The 25,991-nt window shown below is 43.7% G+C and overlaps 1 protein-coding gene across 1 annotated transcript in view; it reads left to right on the top strand.

Moving 5' to 3' along the window:
- Positions 1–22,407, top strand: part of LOC117429285 (leucine-rich repeat-containing protein 75A-like) — a 32,358-nt gene extending 9,951 nt beyond the window's left edge. Inside the window, exons 3-4 of the mRNA XM_034907079.2 lie at positions 6,861–6,973; positions 19,385–22,407. Coding sequence (XP_034762970.2) covers positions 6,861–6,973; positions 19,385–19,997 — 726 coding nt within the window. The 3' untranslated portion in view covers positions 19,998–22,407. The remainder of the gene's footprint in view (positions 1–6,860; positions 6,974–19,384) is intronic.
- The last annotated feature ends 3,584 nt before the right edge of the window (positions 22,408–25,991 follow it).

Below are 25,991 nucleotides of genomic sequence, written 5' to 3'. Positions count from 1 at the left end.
TATTAATATAGAAATCGCATTCAGCCTTCATGTGTCTCATTCCAGATTGCAGTCTCTCCTGTTTTGGGCCACTTCGAACAGCGTTTTCTAATTAAAATCTTCTCCTTGTATATACAACACAATACAATACAACACAATGACATCGTCACCCCTGCTTGGGTTTGCCCTGCTGTGCGAGGAGTAGTGCCTCCCCAGAGATGCTATGAAACACCATTACTGTCTTTACACAAGGGAGTCTATCAGCAAACACAGACTGATTGAGCTGGAATTGCAATGCAATTAATGACCTGTGCAGAAACAGCCTTAGATAATCATACAGGACTCACATAACAGGATATGCAATGCTGCATGACATTGCATGCAGTTGTAAATGCTGGTGCGCATCTGTAGGTCCGTAGACTTGCAGGTCTGCATTGACGTGCAAGGGATTATGTGAAAAACTTGATCTCTTGTTTGAGAAACACTGCAGATATGCGAGCTTGCAGAGCTTTGTGCACTGGCAGACGTGGGCTTGTTTAATCCAGTGGAGCCATGCATGAAAGACGAAACATTGATCAGGTTGATGAGAAACGCTGTGTTCAGACGAGAGCTGTCCCACGTTGCATGCAAAAGTCAGACCCTCTTCGTTTGTGCGCTCTGTGGAAAGAAAGAAAGAAAGAAAGAAAGAAAGAAAGAAAGAAAGAAAGAAAGAACCATAAGGCAAATTAATTGAAGTGGTAATCTTGTGATGATTAATTGATAATATCCTGCAGGTCGGAAACTGAAAGCTAACATCAATTTTTTACAACGCTGAAACTCTCATTAGATATTTAACAAGAAGGTGCCTGTAGCACTCAAGCCAAAAAGGAATGGATCACGCGCGTCCCTTCCTTCCACGCTCGCGCACACGCATGCACGCTCACAAGCACACGGCCGTGACCAACCACAGGACCTGAATGTATTTTAATAACCTGCACTGGACCAGAACTTTATATACCGCCAACCTAAAATGTATGAATGGGATTTTTCTGAGACTCTGTATTTTTAGATTCAAACAGTGAAAGAGGGGCGGTGTAAGATTGTCCTCTCATGTGCGGCTCATCTTCTCTCTGCTTTATTATCATGCTGTCCAAAACCAACTGCTCTATTAGTCTCTCTCTCTCCGGACTCTCAAAGAAATCAAATTGCCATCATCAGTACCCACTCCACCCTCATTATAAAGCCCTCCAGTGCCACAGGGATTCTCAAATAATTGATAATCTCAAGCTATCTTTTCAGTCTAGGTCTTGCAGTATTTAGTAAAGCTCTTATAGGCTTTAATATTTCTTGTAAAGCTCTCACGCCACAGACCGGGAATAACTGTGACAATTCTTCTTATGAGCCATGGGGAAAAGATGTAGCTCTGAGCGTTTCAGGGACCGCTGTGCAACTCCCTTTGGAATACGACGGCATTGATCAATCAGTCGATCGATTGATATGTTCAGTCCTTTTTTTAGCAGTCAGCTATTTTCAACGGTAATACGTATAAACTGACAATGGAATAACGGCAGAGTTATAGTTCTGTAATAATGTGGAGCAATAATAAAATAATAATAATAAAAGGATTTTGCTCTCTTATTAAGACAGTGTTTTATGAGATTATCCAGAGATAACCCTCTTGTGATGGGCTGGGGCTGGAGAACGCAGCAGGAACAACACGGCCAGCTTTTTTACACTGAAACCGCTGTAGAATTGCGAGCTCTTTCACTCGATGACAATGTGATTCTAATCCAGCGCATGGTTCAGCTTTGCTGTTACTCATCGTACCCCCAGTTCATCACAGTGCGGTCTCAAGAAAGAAAAGAAATCTAATGGACAGCAGAGCTGCCTGAAAAGCCATTTCTCCCAAACAAGAGGACTTAAAATCCATCTTCTTATCTTCCTGCGTACCAGCACCTTTTTCCCTTTTTACAGCGTGAAACTGTTTTTTTTTCTCTCCCAACTGTGAGAAGTTTGAATGTTTTTTTCCCTGGAGATGCTGCAAAGGCTCAGTCTGGCTTTCTCTTTTCAAAGTTTTCACACTTTAGAATTGCACTTTAACAAAGAACAAACAAGAGAATCAAAGCTGTCTTTTTCGTGTCAGAAAGGCAGCAACACTTTCCCCCCGCCTGTAAAACTGCTGATAATGTGATGGATTACGCGTCAGGCAGCTGGGAGAATAAAGAAGATCACAGGATCCCAGAAGGGAAGCTGGTGTTTGTTTCTCCGGTGCTTACGAAACCCATGCAGACCAACACCAGTAGTTTTGGAGAGACATTTAAACCACCAGCTACAGACACTGACCCTGGTGTTATCTCATCAGTGAGTGTGTTCTGTGATAAAGATCATGTTAGATTTCAAAATGTCACATTTTTCAATTTTTGTCAGTTTTTCATTAAGTATGTGGAAAAACTACAAAGCGGTGTTTGATTCAATTTGTCATGCACCTGCTATAATGCCTCTTTCGTGCCCTTTAACTAATTGCTAAGCGTCACATGCCTTATATACTGCACAGCTGTGCTGGTGTTAGTTTAAATCCATCAATACATTTCACTGTTGGTTTTTTTAAAAAGCAATAAGCCGGCGTCTGGATTAGCATTTTAAACGAGAGCAGCAATTAATTGTGCGTTTCTGTAATGAATTCCGGTTCGCTGGGAGGGGTGGAAGGTGGTTGCGACAGCTTCGAAGCGAGGCGTTTTCAGGGCTTGGAAAAAAACAGCCAGGAAGAGACATCCGCTCCTGGACCTCCTCACCTGCTCACTGTGCTGGTAATTGGAATGACACCCTGGCTGTGCAGATATGATTACATTGGGCAGATTCCTGTAAACTGTATAATTAAAACCCCTGTAGATGGCTGAGCTCTGCTCCTGTGCTACGAATGAAAAGCCTGAGAACATGCAGAGTGATATCAAACCCCCATCCTGGTACTTTTAATTGCCCGTTACCGATGTCTAAAGGATTCGTAGACAAACTGATACGTTTGCAGAAGCGAATCCCACAGCCGTGATTGGAGCTGGAACTGAGGCGGAACTAGTAAACCGCAATGGTGCTGCTATCATTGCAAGAGCATTCCAGTTTCAAGTCGACCCCATCAAGGAGGAGCTTGTTCGCTGTCCTCTGTGGCAGTGCCAATCCTTCACAGCCCACTAGCTGCCAGGCTGTAGCGACGGGGAACAGAGGGGATTCTTCGCCACCCCCAAAACACATTGTGATGAGTTATATACTTCCACAGACTGACCTCATTGTCACACGCATACTGGGCTGGGTCTGATGATTCCCCTGGAGCACTGTCCATCAAGACACCCGTTTAAGATGTTAACACAATCCCTGGACTCAATCGAGTCGAGCATCAGCGGGATGAACTTGAACGTCCAAACTTATCTCATTCACCCAGCATTGGACTGTACTTGGGTAAGAATGGTGGCGCAGCCCTGCAAGATGCCTTCAGACACCTTGTGGAGTCGTGCAGGCAATAGGCAGTCCAACCTTTTAGGTTCCTAATAAAATTGGGTGTTACCTTAGTAGTGGTCCCGTGTGCCCTGTGTTGGTTCAGTTGAAAAACATCCTCCCATCTTGCAGCTGAGCTGGAGCACAGCGTTCTCAAGCGTGCGCCCAGTATTTGTTTAACCTTCGTGGACTCGTACAGAACGCGATTGGTAAAAACGGTACAGAGTCGCCCCCGAAGAACAATCAGAGACACAGGTTGTCAATTTCAATTGCGAACGGGGTAATATTAAACCAATGCGCTCCTCTTTCATGAGTTGTTTAAAGGTCAGTGCCTATGAGAAGCTGCAGAGGGATGGTTTTATATGCTGGTATCAGAGATTGTATTGATCTGGCATTGATTGCAGTGTTCACCCGAGCTCAGTGACTCAGCACACTGTCAATGGCTCTTCATCAGGGGACACTGTTTAGCTCATCATGTGACCTTGCTTTGTTCTTAATCTACAGCTCCTTGGTCTCGACTCACCCAGCTGTGTTAAGCTCTGTAGGGTAACTTGAGTATTTGTGATGCCTCTGCTATAACTCTTGAAGACTTGTTATGCTTTCCCCGAACACCTGTGCATGTATGAATTAGATGCAGATAGTGGAAACTATGCAGTGGTTCTGTACTAAGAGGCAGTGATAGCACAAGGGCGTGTACAATGTGATGAGGCTGCCAGCTTGCACAGCACCAAAGCACAGGGGGCATAAAGCAGTGCCGTGTTTTCTGATTAAATCCACCTTAAAGAGCATGCAGCCTTCGATCTTTTCCATCCCCTCTACCTTTTCGTGACATTTGCCCTCGTTCTGCGTGCTTCTTTTTGCAGTTACTCAAACACAAGTCTGTGTTCAGTCAGTCCTCTCTATGCTTGGAGCATTCCGAACACCGCCTGGGGGTCTAAAGGCCAGACGTTGTTTTCCTGCAGGGGGTCCAGCAGTGACGCAGCCCCCCCACGCTGTACAACCCCTCATGCATTTTTAAACCCTTCCTTTGGTTGCTGAGGGGGGAGCCTCACACGTACAGACTGCAGAGCCCTCTTTGTTAATATTTAAAGCTGTTTGATTGGTTTACTGCTCGATTCGGGACTCCGTGCGTGTGTGTTGTTAATCCAGTTCACACCGCTGGGGTCTATCTGTCATGCCTCCAGTGTGCATCAGCAGATATTTAAATAACTTTTAGTCCTGCACACTGTAGCCCTTTCAAACCGCTGTGTCTAATACAGACCCATACCTTTATTAATCTGCACTAGGGAGTTTCCTGCAGATTTGAATTCGGGTTCCTGATCCCAGACAGACAGATATGTCAGAAAGGGGTTACTGAGGTGTCATGCTGAGGTCACCAAGGTGTGGAATAGAATCAGGAGGCAGTGTGGTCCAGTGGTTAAAGAAAAGGGCTTGTAACCAGGAGGTCCCCGGTTCAAATCCCACCTCAGCAACTGACTCACTGTGTGTCGCCTTGGATGAAGGCGTCTGTTAAATAAAAAAAAAAAAAAATAATAATAATACAGGTCTGTTGACACATGCATTTGAATAAATTGCGTAAAAATTATTTCAGGTGCTGCAAATGAGCCACATCTATGGATGCTGAAAGAAAAGGACCTGCTGTCCTTACTGAATTACTGCTCGAACCCCAGGCTTTGTTTAATGCCAGCTCGTGATACAACCAGGATCGAGAACGGCACCCAACCAAAACAAACCTGCCTGTCTGCTACTGGGATCCTACTGGGAGATCTGTGTTCAATAACGTTGCGTTGCTTTGCAGATATTGTGCCTCTGTGGCAGAATAGTAAATGTAGTTTATTCATTTATAGAGATTGTTTTGTTTGTCTAAAGCTGATAGAAATTGTTTTCTGAATGGATTTGATTTCATATTCCCCTTTCATCAATGATTGCGCACGTATGATTTAATGCCATGGGTTGAAATACCTAGAAGAAGAATGAATTAGTGTGTTGCAATGCGCTTCCGAATCAGGAGTTAAATCACTGAGGCCCGTTGCTAAGCCTCAGCCTGCTGATGAATATTTCATGGCCTCTCTTTCCCTTGGTCGTGTTTTCATTCCCTCTTCGCTCCCCAGGCAAGGCTACCGCCTCCTTATCACAGCCCCGGGAAACACGCCACGAGAAAGCGAATTTAGAAATGCTAAAAGAAACGTAACAAACGCTTCAACTAGAAGTGTTTTTCAGTCTTCTTTCAGTATTTAGAGAATTCCGTTGTTATGGATGATCGAGGTAGCTGCACACCTTCGGAAATGACCAGCCCATTCCAAAAAGCTGAATGTGTTTGTGTCGGTCGTGTTCATTAGAATTTGTGTGCGTTTTTTTTTTTTTTAATTTATTATATGCCACTTTCTTGACCAGGTCTCCCTTGAAAAATAGATTTTAATCTCGCTGGGACGTTTCCTGGTTAAATAAAGACTAAATAATAAAAATAAAGTTCTTTCAGTTACCATGCAGAAATCTCATAAAAGTTGTGGTACACAGCAGCAGTGTTTGTCTTTGGTAAGGGATGCTGAAGCTGGGAGTGGTTTGTTTAATTGCTGCTGCTCTCTAGAGGAGAAGTCACATGCTGCTCTAATACTAGTCACTGTGAACGCCTCATTCATTCACTCAGGGGACGGGTCTTACAGCAAGACTGTAGATCAGATCGGGATTTTCCCGGAAGAGCAGCCTCAAAAGTAATGGCTCCATTAGCCGTTTTGGAGAACAGACTTCGCATGCCAATTCCCAACTTCCCTGAAGGAATCAGAGATGGTATCCTTCAAGGAATGGCCACGTACAACCCCTCCGGAGTAATTTAAATGTCTTTCAGACTTTTTACAGAATTGACAGTGCTATGGCAGGAGTTTGCACATTTTTAGCCCGACACTATACATAGGCGTGCTGGGTGTTTGTATCTACGGGCTGGGTCTAGATATGATTATGCAAGCTGGATTGTGCGTGTCAGTGTGTTTGTGTCCGTGTGTGTATGTGGGTGCGTGGGTGCTTCCGTGTGTGCCTCATTATAAAGAAGCTTTCAGATCAAGGGCAGATTTGAAAAACAATCTAAAGCAAATGCCAGCCTTCGTTTTGGAGGAGCTTTTTGTACGTTCAGCATTGACCAGGAGATGAAAGACCGCTGCACGCAGCTCTGCTCATTATCCAGGGGAGTGATGCTCACAGCACTGAGTTCTGCTATCCAGTGCATTACTTGGAGAGGTAACTGAGCGGGGCAGCAATTGTGAGATCCTTCAAAGAGTCAACAGTTCAATTGCCTTTTTTTGTTCTGGATTGCTGTGTCTCAGTAACTCTCATTTTCATCAACACTGCCAAATCTGGAGGACTCAATGCCTGCCAGCCACAGTACTGACCCCCCTATCTCTGTCTGTCTGTCTGTTCCACAGGAAGGGGACTCTTTGGGTGCAATGGAGAAGGTGTGCCGCCAGCTTACCTACCACCTGAGCCCGCACTCGCAGTGGAGACGCCAGGGGCTGATGAAACGCAAGCCCCAGGCCTGGTAAGTCTGGCTGAGGCCTAGTTATAACCTGCTCACTGGCTATGTAGCATGCTAGTGAACATGTCATGGTTACTCTTAACACAAAAGCATGTTCATACTACAAAATTACTGCATAGATGTTTCTGTGTTAAAGATGAGAAAGCCACAAATGCAGAACGCAAGTATTCCCTTCTAAAAGTTGCCCACAGTAAAAGCATTGCAAAGTGTAATAAAGCACAGTGAAAGCATGGTAAAGCACAGATGCACATTTGTAAAGCCCTGAGAGGTACGGTAAAGCATATTCAAAATGGAGGATAACCATGAAGGAAACTGCAAAATGAAGCATGCCAAAATACAGTGGTAAACGTTTATAAGGGTTGTGCTTCAGCCCAGTGTATTTCAAATGTAATGTACATAGAGTTTAGACAAAAAGCTACCGGATCTGGGACTTGGTGCGGTCCGGCTGAAATGAACGTGACAGGAACACAAACATCAGCAGCGGGCCTAGCATTGTAAATAACTGCCTTTCATGCTTATTGAAGACATGAATGACTGGCTGGGTGAAAATAAATTACAGAGAGCTTTCTATTCCAATTTGGAGAGCGCAGGGCTCCGGTTCACTATTCTACCCTTATTATCCTGTCATGAGAGTGCTAAAAAAAAAAAAACTCCACAGCGTGCTGTCAGCTGTCAGCTACACTCTGACTCATACATCTCGGAGGATCACAATAAGAAAAAGAACTTCTGCTTGCTGTGGAGCTACCGACAACTGAGCATCAGTATCAACATGCCCGCTAGACCAGTGCTTATCACAAAAGCCATTAGGCTTTATTCTTCAAGTCTAATTATTGGCAGACTAAGCTGGAAGCAGAACCTGTCACTCCTCTCTTTGGAGCCTTTAGAAGCTTTCTGCATGTCTACTGATAATTAGAACCCCTGCTGTCACCGGCAGCCAATCAGAGCGCTGCGTTTGGTGCAAGCATTTCAACACTATAAAACTGAAGCACGCATGTTTGAAGTTATTCGAGATCATGTTTATGATAGGAGAGACTGTATACGGGATCTGAGTGGTGCAGTTCCTTATAAAAGTGCACCATAGGAAAAGGCTTGCAAAGTATAATAAAGCATAGGCAAGCACTGTGAAGCCCAGGTAAGGTCATGCCTATTAAAAAAATGGCAAGCCATGGTAAGTGCATAGTCTGACACGTATATGCATACTACATAATATATAGTAGACCCTGATATTGATGTAATACAGCCAAGTTTCTTTGTATTAGACGGCTTGCATCACCTCGGTTTGAATCAGATGTGGATTAGCTGTACAGTTTAATTCGATTTTTTTATTAACTTTATATTATAATAAAGGAGTGGAAGACACAAGCTGTGAAAAGAAGTCACAGAGACGGAGCGGAGGTGTCTGCCGAACGGAATCTAACACTTTGACGGAGATCTGTCTGGGCTCCTGTCAGGATCAGAGGCCGAGTTGTTATAACGCTCTCCTCTCCGGCTCTCTGGTCACCGTGCTGAGCACCTTAATCACCGTAGAGCTCAGGGGATCCGGGTTCATGCACACCCACCCTCTAGCAGCTAACCCTATTTTGTATGTAGCTTGATTGCAGTTCCAGAGCCTGAATCAATCAGCCCCTTCATTATCTGTACCGCTCCAAAGACCGGACAATTCTTCAGCTACGAAACGCAAACAACAACAATCTGAACAACAGACTTCGGTGATCGTGAAAGCTAGGGTTCGTATATCACAGTCAAGCTAATAAATATCACAGTTAGACGAAGAGCTATTGTTGCAGTCATCTTGATTAATTAAGAGGCACAAGGTTGGATCTCTCTTCAGAACTCCCTCGGAGTCTGTTGAGGATTCCTAATGGCTTCTTTAGCCAAACACTGAAATGTTTCATTTCTGTTTGGCTTCGTAGTTTGAAAGCGCGCTCGTTTTGAAGTTCCGGGACAGCGCTCTAGGGCTCCTTGGCGTGAAGCAGAGCTCTATGAAGTTGTTTGTTTTTCTGCTCTCTTGAAGGAGGCAGTGGGGCTTTGAAGCTGTCAGTGCAGCTGCAATATGCTCTCCGTCAGCGGTGTCTGGAGCCCGGGGTTCTCCTCAGAGGAAACGACAAGGGAGGTGGGGGGCAGCGGGGTCTTGTTTGCTGTCACTGTGACCCACTCATCTGGGGTCACCATCAGCTCTGCAGAACCAGATCAACTCAGCATACAGGAAACTTCATTTTGTGGATGTTCCACTATAGGCATATATACTGTGTGTATATATATTAATTGGTACTCAATTGTAAAGGTGAGGAAAGGACCGCTTGTCTTGATTTTCCCTTTGAAATCCTGGCCCTAAATCCAATATTTGTTCATCTGGTGGCACTGTTTGCTATGCCTGAAAAAAATGGAAAACCAAAGCTTAGTAAAGAACACATTTTCTTGCTAATATGCAACTGAAAGCACCCTACCCCCTCCCTCCTCGCTCCTGCTCTCCAGCCTTCGAGAGTATTGTCAATATGTCATGAGTCCTGGAGATAATTAGCCCACAATCGCCCAGGGATTTCATTCCCTAATTTGACAGTCCTCCAGAATCTCCAGACTGTGTGTTAGCTTGCCCTGCTCAAGTAAGTCTCTCAGCGCTGTCTTCAGTTTAAATATTTACAGGCGGCTCAAGCCACAGCTGCGTGACCCTGATATTAAACAGGGCTCCGATCACACTGACAGCCATGAAAACGAGAGCGTGCATTCATTTTAAATCACACAGTTGCAATGTCTGGCTAAATGCGTTTTCTCCTTTCTTTTATTTACTGCACTAAACATATATATACAACCGTTAATGCACATGCATGTGATAATACATGCTCCCCCTTTATGGTGTTAATGTTGACCTTTCAGTCTGTGGGCGTTTTGTTTAATTAATGTGCAGCGCCACCCTGTGATGTAATTGTGCAGTGCAAATATATTTTTCAGAATATAATGTGCACCCAGTCTGTTAGCAAAGAACTACATAGTATACTACACATGAAGCTATAATGCAAGATGTTATATTTTTGCACATTTACCCAAAATGCTCCACATTAAACTTGCCTACAGTTTTCTTTTGTATTTCTCCATCGCACAATGTGGGCTTCCTCTTCAGTGATGTATTCCCGTCCCTCTTCTGTTCTCTCTATTGAAGTGAGCGGTCAGAGTCATTGAGGTGGAGACACAAAGCTGCTGAGCGTTCCTCCTAACTGGAGTGCTCTTCAGACTGTGTGAAGTGCAGAGGAGGGAACGCATCCTCGTGGTTTAGGGGGAAAAATAAAGCATCAAACAAAGAGACAAAATACAGGAACACTGTTTGATTGTTCAAAACCACGGCTCGCGGTCATGGACTGCACACCTGAGTAGAGAAATCGATGCGGCTGACTGGCACAGACGGCTGTGGCGTGTGTCTGTTTTTATTGTTCAGATACATCTAAGATTTTTTCACAGTGCTTTCAAGTTCACTTCAAAACACAATGAAAGGCACAAGCTCAGCAGTATATGTAAAGATTTTTTTTTATGAAGAACCATTTTGCTGTAAAACATAATAGCAAAGGCAAATCTAATACTAGTGTCATTTAATATAGGACTGATGGAAATACACTAAAGATGTACATAATTAGAGTAAGGGGCTCCCTCTCCAGGGAAATCCTTCATGTTTTCTCCCAGGCTGAGTTAATCAATCCTGATAGCAAATCCAACAGCAAGCATACAAAATCATCCCCAGCGATCGCTTGCTCACGTCTAACCCTAACCCTACCCGCCCTTTGCTTCGTCTGTCTTGATCACAGTATGAACTATTTCAATCTAAACAGTTCTCACGCTCCTGTAGGAAACAGGAGAATAGTTTCTTTAAAAATATCCAGTGCTCCGTTAATCTTTTAAATCCTGGTGGTGATGCACATTGGAGTCTTTGCAAGTAGATTGCAAGCATGTATTTGGCAGGGTGCTGGGAGGGGGTCACTGGGCACAATCTGCTCATGATGACGGCAAACTCACCTGGGTTTGTTACCTACACACTCAGAGGCTAATCAAGTATTAAAACCTGGAATGGGTGAAACTGCTGTGCAATTTTTCTGATTTCCATCCTTCTCTAGACGTCATAAGTACTTGTCTACTGAAGGATCAAATCAACACCCCTTTTGATGCAAGTGAAAATGCAATGTGAACAAAAAGGTGAACCAGAAGATGCAGGTCAAATTCATTTTGCCATATGCATAGCAGAGGATAGAAACGCACTGGCAGCTGCAGGGTTAACAAATGAAGCACTGGGAGATGATAAGGGTTAAGAGGCACTGTTGGGTCTTAGGGAGCTTGGCTTATTCTGTTTCCTAAACAGCTGCAAGCCCTTTTTGACAGAGATCTGTGCAGATACAGAAAGAGGTTCTGCACCTGGGGGATGTCATGTGCTCAGAGCAGTGCTGAGTTCACTTTGCCATGCATGAAATCCTCCTGCTGTTTCAGGGGCTGACGTTGGCTGCCGGCCAGAAGGACCGGTTACGTCAAGCGTCTGCATGTCTGCTCCACATTGCAGACTCGCCTCGAAGAACTTACGGGGAGAGAACAAAGAAATGAAAAAAGAGGGAGCAGCTAAGGCAAAGGATGGAGAGCTTCCTAGTTAGGGTAGGAATTCAAATGTCATTCTGAATGCTGAACCAGGAGGAGGGTTTAGGTCGGCCAGGGTGTCCTCGGCTCACCGCGCACCAGCGACCCCTGTGGTCTGGCCGGGCGCCTGCGGGCTTGCCTGTAAGCTGCCCAGAGCTACGTTGTCCTCCGACGCTGTAGCTCTGAGGACTACACGGTGAGTCTGCAGAGTGTAAAGAAGTGGTCGGCTGACGGCACACGCTTCGGAGGACAGCGTGTGTTCGTCTTCGCCCCTCCCGAGTCAGCGCAGGGGTGGTAGCGGTGAGCTGAGCCTAAAAATAATTGGATGTTCTAAAGTGGGAGAAAATGGTAAAAACAATTGGCTAAATTAAAAAAAAAAAAAAGTTTCATTGAATGCATTCCAAATTAATTACTGTATTATTATTATTATTTTAATCTGCAATGGCATGTTTCTCTACAGTGTTACAGATGCGTTCAAAATCTTCATTGTGTGTGTGTGGAGTGTTTATAAAACAGACCATGAATGTATTAAATGCTGCTGTCTGACTGAGAGAGAACACAGCAGCCTTCTTTTTAGCTCCCCCAGCCAGGAGCAAACCTCATTTTATTTTTTTCATTTAGAAAAAGGATGCATTAGTCTAATTGGCATTTCATCTGTTCTTCCTAATTGCTGCTGCATGCAGTTTTATTAAAACTTTAAAAGCTGCTCACAAGCAAAGAACCAGGCTCATTAAAGGCAGGCAGGCAGGCAGACAGACAGGCCTCGCTTACTCACACAAGAGCCTGTCCAGGTGCTGGGTGACTCACGCCCTTATCAGAGGAATAACAAGACTACTGCATCTAATTCTGTCACAGTGTCCTTCTGTTCAGGATATATTACTGCATCCTGGCTGCTGTGTACAAATACTCCCATTGTACCATTATTAAACCCTTCTCCCCTTACGTTTCCCCATAGTGAAAGCACAGTAAAGCATAGATAAGCCTTGTAAAGCCCAGAGAGGTAGGGTAAATCATATTATTTAGCATGGCAAACCATGGTAACCTATGGTAAATGCATTGTATAACCAAGGAGAAACAGTAAAAGTGTGTAGGTTGTGTGGCAAACCTTTATAAGGGTGATAGAACTAGAGGATAGTGTATTATAATCTACATCCTTTTAGGATGCTACTGCGGCCCATGATTTTTACAGATTCCCTTCCCTTTGATGCACCGCGTCTCAATAGGAACTAGTTTGTGTTCAGTTTGTAGCTTAGCCAAACAAACACACGCCTTGTTTGCAGTCTGTTCACCCCCCCCCCCCCCCCCGGTAAGGACCCAGGCTTCCTCTCCCCTAAGTCTGTGAGTCAGACCTGCAGCAGCTGTTATGTATAGCAGCAGTGGACAGGATGAAGAAATGCATCGAACACAGAAGCTCTGCAAGAGGAGCTTGGGATGCAAATCAGAATTTTCACATTGTGTTTTACTTACAATATTATTTCAAAGGGGATGCCTAAAAGCTGTTTGTTATTTAGCATGGCCTTAAGGTTTCCATTCCTAGATAACATCGAGAGAGAGAGAGAGAGAGAGAGAGAGAGAATTCCAAACCAGCAAACCACTCTGTATCCAAGGAGAATCAGGATCAATCATTATTAAAACTTCATGAAGAAAAGTAAATCGATAAACTCAGAACTCACTATTTTAATAAACAGCTACAACATTTCATCTGAGTCTCTTACACTTTCCTGTTGGCTGTTTCTATCATGCAATCTTCTTTGTTATAATATATATAACACAGCCTTCCGGCTCAGGTTTGTTTGTGCAATTTTATAAAATAAAAAACTCCCACGTGGATTACCAGACTAGACTTTTCTTCCAGTGCTAACTAAAGCTGGACAGCTAAGCCGTTTACCAGTCAAAAAAACTCTTGTACCACACCGTCAAGTTTACAGACAGGGTCACACTGTTCCTTTACTCAGGATTCACACACAGCCTTTTCGCTTGTTCCCAGCTCCCTGGTGGTCTCTCCAAATGGACCGGCAAACTCTCTTTTTATTCTCTGTGGCTGTTCCCAATTAGCACCAATTATCTTATTTGGGCACAGCCACATTCTCACATGTATTTGGCAGGGCTAGGGATTAACCCCATCCCTGCCAGCCATCACCAAAACACACATAAACACCACATTATAGAGAGAGAGAGAGAGAGAGAGAGAGAGAGAGAGAGAGAGAGAGAGAGAGAGAGAGAGAGAGAGAGAATATATTTTGGTGTGTATCCTATCTTTCTTAATGGAGCATGTTCTTTGTAAATGACCTCATGGTGACATCATCTCACGAGTCTGTAGCATTAAAAGCTGTGTACGGCTGGCCTCTGTTTAATGGTCCCAGACCTTTCAGCACCACTCCCTTGTCAGAGCTTCATCTTCCCACCCACGTCTTCAATTATGAATGAGGAGACTGCAAATGAAAAGCCGCTTTCTCTCTTTGTTCCTTTTGCGATAAAAGGGTTTATGGGTCCCGCTTTGAAGTCTCCTGTTTCATTAATGGTAGGAATGGCTATCTCTCCTTTTAATAATGAATATGTTAACAAACAGCACAGCAGCATGCAAAACAACCCAGCAGCTCAAAAAACAAGCGTCTCAGACTGAATTAGAATTCTGAATTAGAATTAGAATTAGAATTCTGAATTAGAATTAGAATTAGAATTCTGAATTAGAATTAGAATTAGAATTCTGCCAGATAATCAGGAGCATACAGTATCCCCGAGCCAGCTGGAAGGACAACTCAGAAAGACAGCAAATTGTTTCAAGACAGGGCTGCAGCATTACACAGCACAACAGAGCAGAGATAGGGATCTTCTGTTAGGATCCTTCCCCTATCTCTTACAAGCCTGTACAGTCTGTCAGAGGGACTCCGCAGTGTGCTGTATCAAAGCGGCCCATGCATTGCACCTTCCATTTGAATTCCTTCAATGCTGGCCATAAACCAAATTCTAATAATACAGTGTGTGAAACCCTTATAAAATTGACCATGGTATTTGTGCAAGTTTCCCCATGGTTAAACTATGCATTTACTGTACCATTGCTCACCATGGTTTGCCAATTTGTATTATGCTTTACCATACCTCGCTATTCTTTGCAATGCTTACCTATGCTTTCCCATGCTTTCACTGTGTGTTATTACACTTTGCTATGCTTTTACTAGGGTAAACTTTTACAAGGGATGCAGTAATGTAATGCATAGCTTGTTGCTCAGATAATTGGTTTAATAGATTTTCCCCAGAGCTTATCTGTGACACACTGTTGGCTCCAACTGTTCTGCAGTAGACCACAGTCTCACATGCCAGGGCACGAAGCTTTCAATAGATGAAACAATAATGGAAAAAAAATTATCATAAAACTCAATACAAAAGCACCAGATCTACTCAGAAGCACTCAGAGAGAGAAAAAAAAAATGAACACATCTTAAAAGGGAATTGTGTATTAAAAAATTCAAAGACATTTGACGCAGTTTTGTGTTAAACGGAGTGGAAGGGAGCAGTCTGCCGCTAGCTAGCGGGGCTTCTCTCTCGCCAGGAGCGAAACACGGATAAATTGCATTGCAGGGATTTCATTGTACGCTATTGATGAGAACATGTTTGTGCTGTCTTAAAAGCGCTTATCTAGGCTAAGACGTTACAGAGTGAAAGAACAGGGTTCACTAATCTGCTCGTGCCCTGTGCCCAGCCCCCCTGCCAGGAGCGGGAGGCAGGCATCAGCTCTCTCATACCAGCTTTAGCATCCAGATCAGCCACTGCAGCAGCACAGGGGATGTGTGTCGACACTGAGTACCCATGAAAGCTAAGGGAGGGCGCTGGGCTATACTGTCACTAGACCAAGTCGAAGAAATGTGAGAACACTTCTGAGCAGCGGGTGGCACTGTTTCCTATACAAGTTACATAGTGATGCAACAATTAATGAATCCATTGCTGATCGCTTTCATTTTGCGAGCTCCAATGACGCATTCATTCAACAGTGAATCACCCTGGTGCTCTACAGAGCCTCACGCAGCGAGCCACCTACACAGGCTTTCCTTCAGGGCTGTTTGACTAAAGCTCTTCCGCTTGTATTTGTTTGGTGCTGAGCAATGGCAAGATTATCTTAAAAACATGGCTAGGCAAAGGTCGGCATGCAGCTACCGACGCCAGCAATAAACCAGAAGAGAACTTGGAAGCATATGTGGGAGCTGCTGCAAACCAAGATCAGTAGATTAGGTCTAGAGACAAAAATGCCATCCCTCTTCCTTAATGCTAAGTTCCGGTTAAAATGAACCCCTGGCTCATACCCATCATCAGCAGTGGATCTGCAGTGCTGTACCCCAGCTGAACGACGGTGCTCACAAGCATCAGTTTCGATGCGGCAGAGGAACTAGAGAAGGGAGCGAGGTCTCTCCACAACCCCCTTTCACTATTGGCGGGTGCGATAAGTCAGCTTTTTTTAATTGAGTTTTCCCCAATTGCCACTGAGACAAAGGGAGCCGTGTGTGAAAGCCGTGTGGTCTGCTGTCCCCATTGCCAGACATGGCCAGGCTCCAGCTCCACACAATGCTAGTGAAACAACTTGCTCTTTATTCCTCGCTGCAGCGTTAATGAGATTAGCGATCTGTAAAGGGCGAGGGTAAACCCAGTTACCATGGAGAAGCTTTATGCCACTGCTTTGGTTTATTAAAGCTTTATGGGAGGAAGTGTGCTGATCACTGATCTAACGAAATGAGACAGCCCTAAAATAGCCATCCTTTAATATATATATAAATATATATATCATCCAGTATTCATTTCTGTTGCTTCTTTCTTGGTTACAGTAGTGCATTATTAGAAGATTATTGCAGCTGTCCAAATTGAATTAACTGAACGAAAATGAACAAGGACCACATATTACTGTTCCAGATAATAATGGAACTCTTTATAACCCCTGAACCTGTTACAGACTCCGTTGGTAGACTGCTGAAACATTGTAAAAGGTGAATGCAACAGTGATGTTTAGTACTTGAACAAGCAGAACTGGAGATCTTAACAATGTCTTCAGTGGATCCATCCGTGTGTCCGTCAGCTTTTTGCAGGGCTGGATAAGTCGTTCCTTTGCCAGTGACCGTGGTGTGGTTGAAGCCGGCTTGCTAGCCTGCCCTCTGTCTGTTTAGATTGCACTCGCTGTGTATCTAGCAGCAGAGGACCTGTTAAGCAGATGGACTTTGTAGGAAGCAAAGGAACTGAAGCATATATAATTGATGTTAGAAAAATGATAGATGTGGAAAGTCAGTAATCCAACTCGAGCTAACAACAGAGGCTGGGAGATGGGAACTGCGTGCCTAATGGCAATGCAGCTGAGTTACTGAGAGGATGCAACGTGCTATACCAGATAAAGACAGCAATTTGTACACCAGGTTTCAGGAACACCTGCCTGTCCCAGTTACTTACTGTATCAAGGCGTGGTCAGCCAATCAAATGAGTTTTGCATTAAAGGAATGCCTCATACCCTCGCAATTTCCAGAATGTGCGGTGTGATGCGCTGCCGCTGCGGATACTGACCCCTGGTGGCGAGACAGTGCTCGTGCAGTGGTAAAGACTGCCTGATCGCCGGTTGACACCGACCCTCTGCCCTGCTTACTGAAGACATTGAGAAAAGCGTCCAGTCCAAGCGTTTGCCGTGGAATTCATTCCGTTTCTTGTAGTATTTCTAAATGTTTGCTAACACTTTGTATTCACAGCACTTTCACTATGAAGCCCCTCTATGCTTTTTGCCCTTTCACAAGGCTTTCCCTATCCCCCAGTGGACTTATAAGGACCCAAATACAAAGAACCTCCTTTGTTTAGTTTCTGTTTTTTAGTACCTGGTCGGACAGAACCCTGCCTAAAGCTTCGACACCTAAATCTATCCCCCAGCATGTGTGTGTCAAAGGTTCACTTGTTGCTTATTTCTGAGTGGCCGGTACCATCCCCCAGCATGTGCAGCACTGTGTGTCGTTACTCCATTGCATCTTTATGTATTCATGTTGAATATTGCAAGTCTGCTGCTGAAGACTTCGTTTTTTGCTTCTGACTTTGAAGAAATCCCGTGACTGCTCGTTGAGGTTGTGAGCAGCTGAGGCTCTGTAGCTTATTCAATTGAGTGGCTGCCGTGGCGACCGGGCGGCCAGCTCCTGCCACTTCCTGTGTGAGAGAAGTCATTACAGGTGTGCGTTACAGTGTCGCCGGGGGAAAGCTTTACCTGCGACCATTCACAGGCAAAGCTTAGCCTTGCTTCGCCTCCACCTTTTCAAAGCAGTAATCAAACTCAGGTAATTCAAATGACAGTCGGAAGGAGTGGCTGACCTTCCCTGAAGCGTGAAAAACAATCCGGCAGCGACCTTGAGCTTCCGGCATCATTACCTGTGAACGAGGGATTGCAGTGGTGCAGTAAATCTGCGAGGAGGCTGTGAGTGATCTGAAGCCCGAGACAGCTGGGGGTCGCTCGGAAAAATAAATTGAATGGTAAAATAAATAAGGACATATATTTCCATTAAAGGTGGATCTTTTGAATGTTAAAACAGAGAATGAATTGGCTGCCGTAGAAAAACTCTGGCAACGCTTTGGATCCATACAGTTATATCATCCTTAGTGATGGAAGCACAATATAACATGCAGAGGCACAGGCAACACTTTCGGAGAGGAATAAACCTATAAAACTAGCAAGAAGCAGCATAGCTGCTGGCAGGAGCTGTTATTGTTGCAAGTGGATTCCTGCTTCTTTTATAACATTATTGTTATTCCTTTCTGAAAATGTGCTTTTGCCAAAGACACATCCTGGGGCTGTTTTATATATTAATAATGTAACATTTCTAACACTGATTGGCTGGGAAAGAGTTCTGTGTGTGTTTTTTATTATTATTTTTTTTTTTTTTCTGAGACCGTTCCAACAAGATTCCAATTCCGGTCACATAAACGGACGGCAAATATTTTGGCAGGGAGGAGGATGCTAGGGAGGTGTTTTCTGTATTTTTTTTTCAGCGTGGTTTCCGATGGGAAAATGGAGCTGTGGGTCTCCAGAGTTCAGGAGCATCCAGCTTGCCGGGGCCCTGTGAGAATTGAAAGGCTGAGCGTTTCCGTGCAGGGAACTCTCGTCAGCTTCGCAGTGTAGTGGAGCTGTCTGCTTTCATTAATCTGTCTTATTTTGGTTTCCTCACAGCCCCTAAGTAGAGCAGGGCTGCAGCTGCTTTTCATTGCCAGCTAAATGCTTCTTTTTTTTAATAAGTTGCTTGAGCTGGAGGAAAATAAATTGGACCTAAATCAAAACTTTGGAAGGCAGCGAGGAAGCTATTAGTTCTAAACAGCAGTTGTATGCTGCTTGCACAGGCTAATCTGACTCTGTGATCCCATCGGAGATTCTCCTCTCAATCAGCTACAGTTACAAACAAAACAGTAAAGAATTTAGTGGTACGAAGCGCAAAGCCATCGCTTTTGAGTGGGCGTGAAGTCACAGTGCCACAGTGTGGCATCTGTCAGCATGTGTTCTGTGACCCTGTGAAACTGCTGCAATCTGTATTCAAATCAGTTAGGGGACCTTTCCTTGAAACAAACGATGCTCCTAACAAGCATTAAGAAACTCAGTTTAAATGGTACTTGTATTGCTCTCAGCATCATTTAATCAAGGGACCTTTTCAAAAACTGGCAAGTCATTAAAAAAAAAAAAACATTGAATTTTTTAAAATTGAATATTTTGATTTTCATTAACTGTTAATGTTGCATAACTTTGTACTAAATAGCTTGGGACACGTTGTTTCAAAGGTTGACCCCGTCCTGTTCTTTCTTTCCTGGCAGCCTGAAAGCTGTCCTCTCCAGCCCCCCCCACAACAACACCTTGGACCTGTCCGGGATCCCCCTGACCGTGAAGGACATGGACCGGCTCATCTCGTACCTGCAGCAGAACGCCAGGCTGGTCACCAGCGTGGAGCTGTGCTTCACAGAGCTGACAGACGAAGCCTTCCTCCAGCTGCTCCCCACGCTCAGCGCCCTGCCTCTGCTCAACACCCTCTCGGTCAACGGGAACTGGCTCACCAAGGCCGTCCTGCGAGACATCATCGACACCCTCAAAGACCTGGAGATGTTCCCCAGCATCACGTGGATCGACCTGGGCAACAACGTGGACATCTTCTCCCTGCCGCAGCCCTTCCTGGTCAGCCTGCGGAAACGGTGCCCCAAGCAAGGGAACCTGCCCACCATCATGGAGTTCGGGGAGAGCCAAGTGAGCGACCTGGAGAACCATGATGGGAACCACTCCGAGAGCCTGGGTGATCTGGATTCAGAGGAGGAGGACCTGAGGGAGAACAGCCTGCTGTTCGCTGGCCAATCGGAGACGGACTCCGTGGAGAAGTGCATCAGCAGTGTTGAAACAGGCGATCACATGACTGCGTTGGCAGCCAATCAGACATGAGAGGACCTAGGACTCCTGGGTCACGTTTTTTTTTTTCTTCTCTCTTTCCTGCGTGTTACCTTGTGTCTTGTGACGTCCGCACGCAACGCGCCAGCCCATAACCTGAAAGTCACGGTAACGCTGGGCAAGAAGAGAGGCTATCAAAAAAGGAAGTGAAGTTAAGAAGAAACAAGCCAAAAAAAATTCTGGATATGACAAGATAAAAATTATTTTATATACAACTAAATTGTAAGCTAAAATGTGGGTTTGGTAGCTTGGCTTATGGTACTCTGTCTCTGTGCTCTTGCATGTTTTTATATTGTATGTGAGAATTTATTTGTGATCTGTTTTAGAGCAGAGGATGCCTGTCTCCCAATGCCTTGTGTAATGAAGACGTGCCATATCACCCCAAAGACAGCAGCGACTGCACTGCTAATGGATTGCTGGACTGTTGACTTAGCAGGAGAACCATGTGCAATCCAACATGATCTATATAAGATATTTTTGTAATGCGAATGTAAGGCTTCTTTATCCTGAAGCTCCAGGAGCAAAAAAGCAGGTTTGATTTTACACCTTTTGAGTCGGAGGAATGTGGAAAATTGCAACTGTTGTCAATTGTAACGTGTGTGTGTGTGTACGTTTTTAAAAGATTCAATTTCTAAGTTTTTATACTGCATAAAACGTTTTTTTTGTAGGTGTTCCCCATTGCTTGTGTTGGTTTTTGTCTGCCTTGCCTGGATTCAAAGTTTCTGAAGTGCTCAGTACAAAGTACAGCCGTGATTAGAGCTACAAGACAGGAGATCCTGGGTTTGAAGTGAAACAGGGTGTATGTGAGCCGTCCGCTAAGAAGGCAGCCACAGCACTGAGCTCCACTACAGTGTCGTGTGAGCACAGGATCTGGGACCAGGCCAGACACTCTTCAAAGGAAGAAGATTTCCTGGAGTGCGCTGAACTTTCACAAACCCTCTTTACTTCTCTCTTATATAGAGGCCTTTGTAATTCATTTGTTTTGTATCAGCCAGACTAGCGAATGGCTTCCAGTGCTGTGTCAGTGAGCAGAGGGCCAGCGCTGCTGTACAGAGCTCTTTCCTGCTTGTTTTGTGGTCTTGCTCTCCGCTGTTTCATTTGTGCTTTTTGGGTTCAAGGCATGTGGATTTTCCGACACAGCCGATTTCAGTATGCAGTGAATACAACGGACAGTTGCAAATATTTCTTTCTGTTTCATGTTCTGTCGCTTGCCCCCCGAATCCATTTTTCCTGCTGAAAACCACATTGAGCTTTTCGTCTCTGAAAGGTCCGAGCCATTGAGATGCAGAACCCATCCACAGTACCAACTACCCAGATGCTGTTTTATGTTAGATTCTCATGCTGAGATAAGTAGGAATGCCAGCAGGCGATCCTCCTTAGTCCCCATCCAGTTCCAGTCCCATTTGAACTGCCAGTAGTGTTTACGAACATTGATGACATGTCACAGAGCTGTCTCATTCAAACGCAAGAGTTATAGGATAGGTCTGTTGTGCAGTGTCTGAATTATAAGGGATTGTATTGTCAAAGCTTGTTAAATTTACACCTGTTTCTTTTTTTCTAAAAAGAAAACTAAATGTTGTTGTTATAAAAACTTCAAGTTTCAATGACTAGCTCCTACATGGCTGGTTTCATGTACCTCTCTGAATAGCGCTAATCTTCAATTGCCATACCTTAGCTAAGTAACATTAGGCAAGTCTAAAATGATTAGAGTCTGTGAAACCAGACGAGAAATGTCATGAACAAGATATAAAATAGCTTTTTTTTTTTTTTTTGACATTCTCTGACTTTTTCTTCAGAAGAATATTTCACTTGCTTAGCTAGCGGAGAGCCATTTCAAATTAAGAAATTGAACCCTTTTTTATTTGCAGCGAGAACAGATAATTCTTTGAAGTATCACAACGCAAATACGACTCTAACTCAGTCCAACGATATCAGAGTTAAACTCTAATTTCTTTTGCACTCGTAGACGACAGTGCACCCCCCTCCCCTCTACTGTAAAAGTACAGCATGCACAGCCAGTCAGATCAGCTATGCTGTTCTTTCCGGGTACAGTAGCGCCCTCTTGTGGCTGGTCGGTTAGCACATTCCTTTTTGTCATGTCTGATTGGTGCAATGCTAATCTCTGCAATAGTGCTGCCTGGAACTGCAGGTAGAGAGAGCATGTACAGTTTATACAATACTGCATCTTCACTGCCACTTTCTAATGCTATTGCCCTGAAAAATAGGATTGTGTGAAAAACAAATACATTGTCCGTTTTGTATGTTATAAACTGTTTTAGAGGGAAATTATATATAATCATTAATAAAAATAACAATTATAATAATTAAAAGCCATCTGTGTTATTAAATGCAGACTTTGGAATGACAAACTTTGGCTTGCTGTCATGAAGAATAAATAATCAAATCAGACAGACTGGTGGAGTTGAAATGCTGTTTCTGCTGTTTTTTTTGCAATATACATAGAGTGTGATAAAGTATACATTGAGTGGTGTAGGTATGTATATGGAGGGAGTCGTGGTTTTAATATCCACACAATGAAGCATTTGAATTTGATCTGATAGGTTGGAAAAAGGTAAGACCTGATTGAATGATTCTCAGCAGCTGCTGTTAAATAAGGACAGGGTCTATCGCCTCTCGAAATATATTTGAACTGGAAATTACCCAAGCCCACATAATTCAATCCTTGAACACGGGCAGTTCTAGCGAACGGAAGAGTTCTGATTGCTTTTCTAACAAGCAGCCACAGAGAGTCCCAGCTCGGTAAGGCGAAATGAAAAATGGAAAGAGGGGCTAAATGAAATCAAAGGATCTGTGATGTGCCTGACCGCGCTTTGGCCAGGAAATATTGAGAAATATTGAACCTGTAAATTGATTTTGAAAGGCTCTGAAAGAGGTAAGGGCCAGGAAGCGAAGGGGCTTGGCTTAGTGAATCAATGATCTGTTTTTAAAGATGTCGGGCCGTGGAGGTTAATCAACGTTCAGCACGAGGTGGTTATAATAACCAGACCTTTCCTTTCTAGTTTTATTGGAGAATGAAAGAAGACCAAATAGTTTCCCATGTATTTTGTTGCCCCACTATCACTATCATTAAATGCTTTCAAGTCCACTTAACAGGACATTTCCCAAAGTGCAGACTTTGATAAATAGGATATTGAGTCTAGACACACACACACACACACACACACACACACACACACACACACACACACACTTTGATGTTCACTCAATATAAAATCTCTTAATTTATTTAAGGAATGTGCAAAAAAAAAAAACAGCTAGAGAAATAATACCTCCCTAATTAAAATGCTAATCTTAAGGTGCTTTTTATGCAGTTCAGTAAAATTCCTGAATCACTGTTTTAATTGTTAAAAACCTTTGAAGCCTGGTTTCTGCTTTGAACCAGGAGCTTCGCAAAGAGTCTCGTCTCAATTATGATTGAAAGCATTGGGGGATAAAGTTCCCATTAACGTTAAAGCTGTTTGAATTAGAATTTATCTTTTGAATTTGCTACAATTTGGGCAGCGCTGTGAGAGGAGGACCTGGTCTTGAAAGGCGCTATATATGCACAATGTTGTTGTTGTTATCTCAAAATACCCTTTCTCAGTGTCTTCATGCATTTCGATTTCTCATCAGTTGTTTTTCGAGAAGCAGATTGAGTGAAAACCCACGTGGACGTATTTGGTCACACAGAAGGGATATTACAATTGAATTTTCTAAAGCTGTGGACGTCGCCCGTGGTCTCAGTGATTGTCTTGTGGTAGCTGTGATTCCTTTTTCTGCTGCGAGATTAATATTCCAAGCTTAGTTTTTTAATTTTAACAGTGGAGAGCCTGGAAGTTCCACACCCCACACAGTTTTTTTTTTTTTATTCTGTATTTTGAATACTCCCAGACCGGCTCTTGAGAACAGGATGCAGTTATAAATCAAGGAGAGGGCGGTCGCTGCTTTTCTTAAAGCAAGTCAGCGCAAGGTCAGCAATAATCTGAACAGAGGACACTGGAAACGGAGCTCTTGGACTGCTTTGCTTCCAGCGTGTGTGTGCTGGGAGTGTTGATGTACACTCACCCTGTCTCTTACAGTTTAATCGCACTTTGCTTCGGAAAATCACACAAAAACGCCACCTCAGAAATATACACGCAGCAATAAAAATGGAAAATCCCTGAGGCATGTTCTACATTAACAGAATGAAAGAGATACGGCACGAACTTCAAATAGCATCCAAACCAAATCCACTTAGCAAGGTCAGACAAAGTGCGTTCGTCTCAGCAGCATACAGTGCGCAGGCCTGGATTTGATCGAAACCCATTCAATTTACAAATGCAACTTCGCATTGTATCTACTGGTCAGGCTGGCGGCTCTCAGTCAATTGTTGTAAATGCCTCCCTTGTAAAAACCTTACTGGGATACTTTCGCAAGTTTGAGAGAGTTTGTAGCTGCGCAGCAGCAACTGGTTTGTTGCTGAACCCGTATCCACCAACACCTGATTCGTTCACCCTAACCGCTGAGCTCCGCACGCATCCCATCTCCCCAGCTCTCTGCAGTGAGATCTCAATTATTCAAACTCGCAGCTGGCATAGAGCTGTTTCTCTTGTCTCTCGCATCGCTAATTGTCAGCTGAATTTCTCAGCATCTCAACACCTCACAATGTGATTCTCACAAGATAACACCCAGCCCGTTCTGAAGAGGAGATGCACTGATTGGAAGACCACGGGTATGGCGTACAGAGGAAGCTGCTGATGCAGTATTAGTACTTCCCAGCAGGTTTCTTCACCAAGGTTTTTTGAAAGTCAAATTCGAAGCTTTGGTGAGAATATCTCAGAAAACATTAAACTGTGCTGGTAACCACTCCAGCCAGTTTTTAACAACGTCTTCATTGAAGACATGTCATTGTAGTATTGCCTCTGAGTAGCTTTAGTCATGTTCATCTTGAAATACATGTTGAGCACCCAATTTCTACCCCCTTGCCCCTTTCCTTTTGAATGAAAACTGTTACTGAAGCGAGACACGTTCTCTCGAGCGTAGAGAAAGAACACTCAAAGGTCAAAGCAACGAAACAGAACTCCCTTTGAAGACATGAAAAGAACTATTTTTATAATCAGAAGGATTTTTCTTTGCTTTTACGGGCTTTGCATTTCACTTTCAAGCTAATTTGGATTTTTGTAATATTAGATTTTTTATTTTTTTTAACCTGTTTCGTATCCTTTTGTATGCATATTCAGCTTCTGGCTTATTAAATAATACCCTTTTTTTCAACCACTGGGGTCTTAAACTCCTAGTAAAACCAGGAATGGATCGAGCTGCTATGCAATTTATTGCAATCTCCTGGCTTGTCACTGATTGTGGATATTTCCACTGGTAATGTCAAGACTTGCGAACCTGTTTAATCATCACCTGTGAGAGGACATTAAACTGACGTCACTCCTTTATTTTTGGCTCCGAGACGTTGAATCATTTCTTAGCGTGTTTGTTGAACAAAGTCAGCAGTCCAACACCTCCGTGGTGTCACTGAGTCACAGTGACGGCATTCTGACAGCTTCAAGTTACATTCGTGCATAACAGTCTCTGTAATTCATTTGTCACTTATTATCGCATCCCCCTTAATTCAAAGTTAGACCACTTGTCGTCATTCAAAAGGAGACTGCCTGGCGATGCTCACAGATCGCAGGTTGGCTTTAGCAGCGCATTCACTGTGTGTTGACATGCTAATGAAATTCATTATTTTTAATATACCAGCAAGGGTATTATTCATTTTTTTCAGAAAGGAAACACCTGACTGGAGAGAGAGAGAGAGAGAGAGAGAGAGAGAGAGAGAGAGAGAGAGAGAGAGAGAGAGAGAGAGAGAGAGAGAGAGTCAACAGTAATGATGCGGATAATGATCCTACAATTCCATTTTGGTTTCTGTGTAATTAAAGGTTATGCTGCAATTAAATATGTATTTGGCATTATTATAATGAGAATGTCTAATATTTAACACAAAAGAGTAAAATC

The sequence above is a fragment of the Acipenser ruthenus genome, chromosome 26 (genome assembly GCF_902713425.1).
Source record: "Acipenser ruthenus chromosome 26, fAciRut3.2 maternal haplotype, whole genome shotgun sequence".
NCBI classification, from domain to species: Eukaryota; Metazoa; Chordata; class Actinopteri; order Acipenseriformes; family Acipenseridae; genus Acipenser; species Acipenser ruthenus.
Note: the sequence above shows the minus strand (reverse complement) of the source record. Positions and strands in the feature narration are given on the sequence as shown.